Below are 9,046 nucleotides of genomic sequence, written 5' to 3' on the forward strand. Positions count from 1 at the left end.
GCTGATAATCGCCAGAACTATTAAGCATAATGTGGGTGTACCATTCTGATTAGTTTGTTTGGAAAGTTAAGTATTTATATTTATATCTTGACAAGAACTAAGATTTCTGTTATTGTATGAGATGTTAGGAAACTTGCACACATTCAACTTCTGAATTTAAGTTTCAGGTGGAGGGAAAAACCAATCTCAGCGCCCAGCATCCCAGGGCACTCCCAAATCAAAACCATCTACTTCCCAGGCATCTCAGCTTAGTGATTCAGGAGAAATGATGGATGATGATTTTGATTTTGAAGCAGCAGTGCAGTCGATACAGCAAGAATAGTGTACATATTCTACTGAGTTTTACTTGCATAAATATTGTCTTGCAAGGGCAAGACAAAAACTTTATATCCCAGCAAATGATTGTAAAGGGTTTTTGAGAAGAATATCAAGTTCAGACGTGCTTCTTTTATTTATTATTAAGATGTGGACAATTGTCAGAGTGAAATGTTATCATTGGAAATTTAATACATAGTTAATCCAAAGGAATAGTTTAAACAAGTGTTTTGATCATATTTCATGAAAAATTGATTAATACTGTATATACTTACTTGTACGGTGGATCCAATTGCATCGATCTGGATTTGCTATCATTTAATGCACTGTCAGATCTGGGTCTATGCAGTTTGTTAGGACAATCAATAGAACAGAAACCATATAGACCCTGATCTGCTGGCACATTTAGCTTGTACAGATCTGGCTATGTTTTCTTTGCAGTGGGGGCCAACTTAACAAGCAAGTATGAATACTACACAAAACTGTATTGTGGTGTTTATTTAGAACATTGTTATTATTTTGATTTACTGTAGTATCATTTATTTTCGTGGGGCTCAATTTTCACGGACACTTAAATTAGTGGTTTAACCTCTACAAAAACCCCAAATAAAGAATACAAAAGAATAAAACAATGCTGATGCAAAAGGCAGCCACTGAAGTGTTTAAAATAATATTACTACATGTAGGAGCACAAATCAAAGATGCAACAAGTTCAGTACTTGTACCATGTCTTCATCCAAGTGAATAACATCAACGGAAGCTGACACAGCCAATTACACTAAAGCGATATTACCACCTCTGTGAGCACAAATAAAACACCTGTCAAGATCAATTATATACACCATGGTTTCATCCAAGTGAATACCATCAACGGAAGCTGGTGCAGCCAATGACACTAAAATGATACTACCACCTCTATGAGCACAAATAAAACACCTGTCCAGATCTGTCACTTATACTGTGGTTTCATCTGAATGCTGAACATCAAAGAAAGCTGACGACATTAAAGACGCTAACTAAATTGAAAGACAGTGGAATCAATTTTGTTTGCACCAGTTTTATGTACAGACCAACTTAAACCACCATACTTGCCAATAAATAAAGAGTACAGAGAAAAATTTAAATCACACTTCCACAGCTGGTATGCTAAATAGGTCAAGCAGACAATCACGAAAAAGGAAGTTGTTACTGGTGATGTCCATTGCAGCTTTATTTATCAAGCCAGTTCACACTGAATGGATAAATGTAGCAGTGTAACAATGAGTGAAAGATCGAACCTAATTATTAGGGGTCGTAAGAAAGCTCGACTTTATTTCTACAGTTTGGGGATTATTTACCTGATATGCGTTTGTGTGTACCATGAGATTTGATTGACACAATGTTGATTTAGTGACTTCGTCCTAAAACTGGTGAAGTGTGAGCTTTCATATTCTGCCGTAATTAGCATATCTAGATACTGTAATTAGTGTATATAGATACTGTAATTAGTGTACATAGATATTGTAATTAGCAAATATAGATACTGTAATTAGCAAATATAGATACTGTTCATTAATAACAGCTTCAAGTAATAGTTCTGGTGTTTTGTTCACGTGGACTAAGACTGCATGGATAAAATGAAGTGTGCTTTCAGGAGGATTAAGATATTTTGAATAATTATTACATTTAATTTTCTTATACTAATAATTTTTATTCTTCATTACTTTTAGTATTACAAGTGCTTGAAAACATACTTTTTCTCATTTCTGTCTATCCTTATCTCGTATATTGATTTAACACCTAGTAGAAATTGCACATACTGAATACCTTATCGGTATGTGTGCATTAAAACAAAATGATACTTTATATTTATTTTTTCAAAGGGTTGAAATGAAACAAGCATGTGAACTAATATTTCATTACAAGATTATAGTATTGATGTTGATTTATTAAATACTAGTAGCTTTTTTAACATCTAGGAATAAAACAGTGGGTGTGATTTGGATTTTTAACGTAGCTTTAAAAACTTTCAGTAATGGTATAAAACACAAAAAGAATACAGGAGGTGGTGGGTCATCATCACATGTGGCTAATTTTTCATAGAGTCTTCAAATCCATGGTTCAGGGCAACAACAAAAACCATGAAAATTGGTCCCACACAAAAATTTCTGATACCACAGTATTTAGAATTGTTTGAATGTAATTGAAGAAAAGTTGTACTTTTTATTAATGACTAATTTTTATTAATGATGATGATAATGCTTATTAATGACGATAATGATTATTTGAAGATGCAAAATCTGAATATAAATCTGAATTGTGTAATTGAACTGATATTATATTTGAGTGTGATGTTGCTGTATACAGCTCATTTGCCAACCCTTACTATTTGACTGCAATGACCTTTAAATTTACGGAATTCTGGAATAAATTGAATAATTACACAAATATGATTGGCTTGCCCGTATTTGATCCAGATCTGGGCTGCATATTAGAGTTAGTGAAGTTTGTCAGAGAACAAGTCCCACAGGAGTACTTCAGACATTTTTCATGCAAAACTCCTGGATTGTGATGCTGCTTATACAGACCTGCCAACTCCTGTGATTTTACTGTAAAAATTGCCCTTAAAATATGGATTTACGGCATACAAGCAAAAAGTACTGAAAAATGATCGTTGCCAAAAATCCAGATAATTGGTTCACCTGTGTTTTATTTGGATCCAGGTTTCATATTAGAATTAGTGAAATTAGTCAGGGAACCAGACAAACTTTACAGCAGCACCCCAGACACTTTAAACTGCACCTATTTGTTCATGCAAAGCATCTGCATGATCAAACTGTTGATTATATAATATTTTTTAAATGGCATCCCAAAAGTGATGCATATTTTAGACAAAATGGAAAATAAGCTTCTAGACAGTGTTAATAATCAACACAGAAGAATAAAAAGGATTATTCAGATTCTTGTGAATAAAAGATGGAGAGGACACATGTACGTTTATTGGATATGTGCCAATTTGAGTATGTATTATGGTGGGAGATACGATTGCCGTCATCATATGAAATGGAATAAGAATTTTCATGAAATACATCAGGTTGAGATAGCAACAAGCCATTGAGTTGCATAGGGTTTGAAACTAAAGTTTGTGTAACTGTTCTAGTAGTATATAAGGTCTATGTGCACTTCACAAACTTTAAAGTTGAACATAATGTTGACTGTCACTGCGTCAAACTTTTAATTATGTTTTCTAGCTTTACAGTAGCAGTTATTGATATTTTTTATACCTTACTGAAAACTGGTCAATCTTATGGGGAAAAAATCAGCTGCCTTACTGCAACAGTCTTGTTGGGGTTGGCAGGTCTGCTTATATAGCATTTTCTAGAAATGCCATCCAGTAAACCCAAAAACTTTCAGTATGAAAAAGACTTCTTAATGTTTAAATAGTCATAGGTATTAAAAAGGAATCTAGATTCTTGTGGGAGGCTGGAGCAGGATAGGCAACATTTATGTCTTTTGGACATCAGGTGTTTATTTGTCTCTTGGACATCAGGTGTTTATTTGTGTCTCTTGGACATCGGGTGTTTATTTATGTCTCATGGACATCAGATGTTTATTTATGTCTCTTGGACATCAGGTGTTTATTTGTGTCTCGTGGCAGAAGAGATAATGGCCTTCGCTATATGACATTCAGAACAAACCCCCAAGATTACTTCAGGTTGAGAAATTTAGCAGGAAGCCTTGGGTTTGGAACTGCAGTACTGGAGGTAATTAATGTCTAAGTGTTCTTTATGTTTTTAATTGCATCACACTTCTGAACTGTTTAAATGCATGTTTTCCAAGTCAACAATAGTACGTACTGTAGTGTTATACTTTACTGAAAATTAGTCTAACTTAACGGGAAATTATTGAAAGCCTGAGAAAGTCTTGTCAAGGCATGCAGGTCTGAGCATGTCAGTATTTTCAATTGATAATTCTATATTAAAATATTTTTCATATGTATAGTTGTTGTTTATGTTTGTGTGATGTAGCAAATATAGCCATGTCCACTCCTTACTACTTCTCCTTGATGAAACCTTCAAAACTTTGTAGTCTGGCTCCACTAGCACTGGATTTTAATTTTCAGCCAGTACATTACTCTAGTATAAATTTATTTGGAACAAGTAACAGAATAATGGCATGGTGATTTATAATCATTTATTTATTTAAAGAAATGTCAAGATATTGTCTTTTGTGGAATTGCCAAAGTTTATCATGTATTCAAGCTAAGAAGTTCAATTAAAGTGGAGCTGGAAACCCACACTGCATACTAAGTATGTAAAAATAGGTCACTATGATCAACATTTTGGTATGCTGGTGTACATTTGCTGCTCCTGCACTCCACAATGGTCCAAGTGCTTAAGCAGAAATTTTCCTTGGGGCAGAAGATTGACAAGCAGCAGAAGGGGTGCTCTGTCCCCCTTTTTACACTCCAGTAACTTATCTCTGCCTTCAACTACAGTACAACTCATACAATTTTTTGGAACCCCATGCATCACAGTGGGGTTGTTGAGTGGAGAGGGTAAAGAAAAAACCCATCACTATCTTGCTGTGCATCCCAACAGAGTTGCCAGGACAGCTTGCAGAAAATTGCTCTGCATACCTCACATTCTCATTGAATCACCATGGAAGACCACAATGGAGTGGACACGGTTTACTGTGTATGACCCCTGCAAGCATTCTCTTTCGAGGTTTACGGGAGAGAGGCACAAATTCATTTACTTCATTATCAGCAGATTATAAACATTTTCTAGTTCTAATGAAAATGATGTAATGTAATTCCAAATCAAATTTTTTTATATTAAGTCGAAATGCCTTACAAAATATAATAATGCTATTGTACATTTTTTAGTTTTGAAAAGGCTGAACAACTTTTGCAGTAAGTTTACACCTTTACTTTATTCAAAAAAATCTGAACAAACGTGATTACTGGACAAGGCCTTGTTAATATGACCTCAATTTTTGTTGAAATGTTACTCATAACAGCATTGTGTCACTGCTTGATGGGTAAGACTGCTCTGACTTCTCATTCAAAAGGAATGCAACATAAGAGGACAGGCAGGCTACATTGAGAAGGAAACATACAGATCTTCATGCATCCACCTGATTCATTCCACTGCACCAGCTGCCATGTCTGCTGCTGTGACAACAGCCATTACTTCAGGAACTACAATGTCCCCATCACAGTATCACTTTCATCGTCTATCACAAAATCCGAGTGTTTTAATGCAGAGGTGTGGTGGTGTTTAAAAATTACAGCTTCTAATTATTTTCATCAAATGAAGAAACTTCATAAATGTTTTAATGGATGTTTCAGACTCTGTCATTGCCAAGAAGTACGAGTTATGGTGCCATACCTAAGTGCTCTTTAAGGACAGAGTGTAATGAATTAGTTTGTACATAAAATGAGAGAATAGCATACACCTTGGTTAGAAGTTTGTCATGTAGTGATCCTGCTCTGATATGCAAAGGCCAAAATCGGTGTATAGATAAATTCAGAATAGTACTAAACATTCATTCCTGTCAAAGGGTTGACATAAATAAGTGTGACCAAATAAAAGAGGAGCACAAATTTGTACCAAAAAAGGTATTGCATCTGTCAAGGAGTTCAAGAAGGAATTTAGACAAACTGAAGACATGTTTCTTGTAATACATTTTGTGGTTAAGTACATGGTCATTTGTCAGATTCCGATGGTATGGAAGTGTCTTGAAATAGAAACAGCTTATAATTTGAATAATGCACATTTTTCTAAGCTAAAATGTTCTTTAATTCCATTTAGTATTGGTCATAAATGAACCTTGAAAAACTGAATTTCATCCTGGAAAAGACCTGGATTTTTTTTTTTTTATTAAGTGTGGGAATCGTGTCAAGCACACCAAATCAGATGGCTTTGTGCGTTAGAAATGCTCGATTACTTAAACCTCCACCACTCCTCTGTCGTACATGCCAACCATTATGCTTTTGGCATAATCATGCTTTTCTCACCCAATTACATCCTACACTCGTCTGTATATGGATTACACTTTTCTAGTACATAAAAATATATATATATAAATAAAGCAATATAAATTTTTTGTTTATGTCATATTTATCGTTATCTTTTTAATCGCATTCATCATTTGAAAATATTCTAAAATAAAAGAAGACTCTAGCATAAGGGTACATTTGCCCATCCTCAACATACGAATTCCATATTTTCTACTTTAGCATTGTATATAACACATTTTTGATGAAGACCAGTTTCTTCAGTCTGGAACTTAGCCTCACAGATTCATTAAATTGATAATAGTTTGTTAGTGGACCAGTCCGTAACTTATTAAACAAAATGGCATCAGATACTAAGCGAAACACGCATTAACAGTGTGACTTGTGGATGTTATATGACAAAATATTAGAGCAGATGGATCTTTTCACACTTCAAAACATGCTGGATCAGAAAGAGACAAATTGACACTACTTTACAAATCTGAAAAGAATACAGCTTTCAGACTGAGCACGTCATCATGATCATTGCAGAATTTGTACACTTTATGATCATTCAGTAAATGGTAGACTTGTAGCCTAGTTATACTCCGTGTTGAATATAAATTTATTCTGGTTCTAAACCAAATGGATTTTGTCCATTGGTGAAAAGAATTTTGACCAGCTTCAGAACCAGGTTAGTAGCAAAGATAAATGTACATTATTTTATACCATGTGCTGTAATTATGGTATGTAATACATAGATTACTTGTGCTCAGACTGCTTTTTGGCAAGTTCATCAATAACTATGCTTACACTGCTCTCTGGGTTGGCATGTATAGAAATGTTGCCAGGGGAAGCTGAATCGTGCAAACTTTGCATGAATACATGCATTTAGAAACCAGTGATCAGTGAGAACTCCAGCAAATTAGTTCAGTTGTGCATATGAAAATGTACTGTACATAGTGAACAATTTAAGTTCAGCAGTTCCCTCTTACAGTGCTTGTCACAAGTCACATCGGTAGAGGTATTATTCACAAGTCACATCGGTAGAGGTATTATTCACAAGTCACATCGGTAGAGGTATTATTCACAAGTCACATCGGTAGAGGTATTATTCACAAGTCACATCGGTAGAGGTATTATTCACAAGTCACATCGGTAGAGGTATTATTCACAAGTCACATCGGTAGAGGTATTATTCACAAGTCACATCGGTAGAGGTATTATTCACAAGTCACATCGGTAGAGGTATTATTCACAAGTCACATCGGTAGAGGTATTATTCACAAGTCACATCGGTAGAGGTATTATTCACAAGTCACATCGGTAGAGGTATTATTCACAAGTCACATCGGTAGAGGTATTATAGCACTAGTCTTGGTGCATCATTGTTTCACAACTTTTTACAGAGCTAGGTTCTTCGGCTCGACATGAATGGCTGTTCATCAAAATTTGATTGTTCTGTGGACCAACCACTGTGCCAATCATTCTGACAGTTTAAACATAATATCATGTAATTTTACACGTGCATTTATGATGCAGGCTCCTGTAAAACTAAACGTGATGGATTCCCAGCGAGGTTCATCTTTTGACGACGATAATATCTGATGATTACTACGAAGGCAAATTAATTTTAAAGTTAGGAAGTATGTCAAATTATTGGAGCTGGGAAAGTGTTGATGGAGATTTCAGTGACTTTCAACCCTACAGTGGTCATATACAAGTTTCAAAAACCCCAATTAAAATAGTTTAAAAGTGCAATTTTCATTTCTTTTCTCAAACAATTTATCACTGCAGGATCACTTGCTTCAAAACCACATTGCCCCAGTATACTGTTTAAGATGAATTTAATAAATAAGAATCTAAAAATGAAATTAAGAAGTGAACAGATTTTCTTTGATCAAAATATCCCTGCATGAAAAATCAGACTGGCATTAATGGAATTGATATCCCAAATACAGCATTATGGAAAGGGTGTAAATCTGGTACAGCAGTCAGTAAAGCACTGACTCAAGAAAGTGAAACTTTGGCATAGTTATTTAAGAATCTTATTTTGAAGCAGAAGTATCCAAAATACTGTTACCTCCTCCCTCTCATTTTTGTTCTAACCCCCCCCCCCACCTTATTTTTGTAACAAGGGGGGAAGGTCTCCCCTTAAAAATCTGTGCAGCATCTCTGAATGTATGTTCTGTTTAATAACATGGAGGTTTTGGAGCACACAAATGAAAATCACCCTGCATACTGGTGGTTTGGGAGCCAAGACCTGCATACAAGTGACAATCACCCTGCATGCTGGAGGTTTGGGATGCTGATCATTTTTGTGTCTTCCTTCAGTCTATTGAAGGAAGAATTGTTTCCAGTGGCACTTCAGTGGTTGCTTGATAGCACAGCTAATACATTGTGTCACATGTACTACACATCAGTGGTGCTCTTGGCCTATACAGGGATGCCACCTTCGAGACAGTGAAGCCAGACAACAGAGTCAATGGAGTCTACAGAGCTCGCCAGCATGGCCAATCAGGTCTCCTGGTCGGGACTACGGAGTGTCTCAAGTGGGTATTCCCTTGTGCTCCTAGGCTCACATACCAGTAAAGATACTTAAGGCTATGGATTTCTGAATTTTATACAACTCAGCTTGCCCAACTTCACCAGAAAATTGCCATTGGGAAATGTGAGCTTGCCCCTGGGAAATTAGTTCGTTCCAAACATAATATCCCAACACGAGTAAAAGAAAATGCAATATATCTGAAG

The 9,046-nt window shown here is 35.6% G+C and overlaps 1 protein-coding gene across 1 annotated transcript in view; it reads left to right on the forward strand.

The window, feature by feature from the left end:
• LOC149808047 (DNA primase large subunit-like) overlaps nt 1–4,291 on the forward strand; it is a 50,556-nt gene extending 46,265 nt beyond the window's left edge. The window contains exon 12 of the mRNA XM_089973049.1: nt 162–4,291. Within this exon, the coding sequence (XP_089829175.1) occupies nt 162–322 (161 nt within the window). The 3' untranslated portion in view covers nt 323–4,291. The remainder of the gene's footprint in view (nt 1–161) is intronic.
• The last annotated feature ends 4,755 nt before the right edge of the window (nt 4,292–9,046 follow it).

The sequence above is a fragment of the Sinohyriopsis cumingii genome, chromosome 1 (genome assembly GCF_028554795.1).
Source record: "Sinohyriopsis cumingii isolate HCF-2022 chromosome 1, ASM2855479v2, whole genome shotgun sequence".
Lineage (NCBI taxonomy): Eukaryota > Metazoa > Mollusca > Bivalvia > Unionida > Unionidae > Sinohyriopsis > Sinohyriopsis cumingii.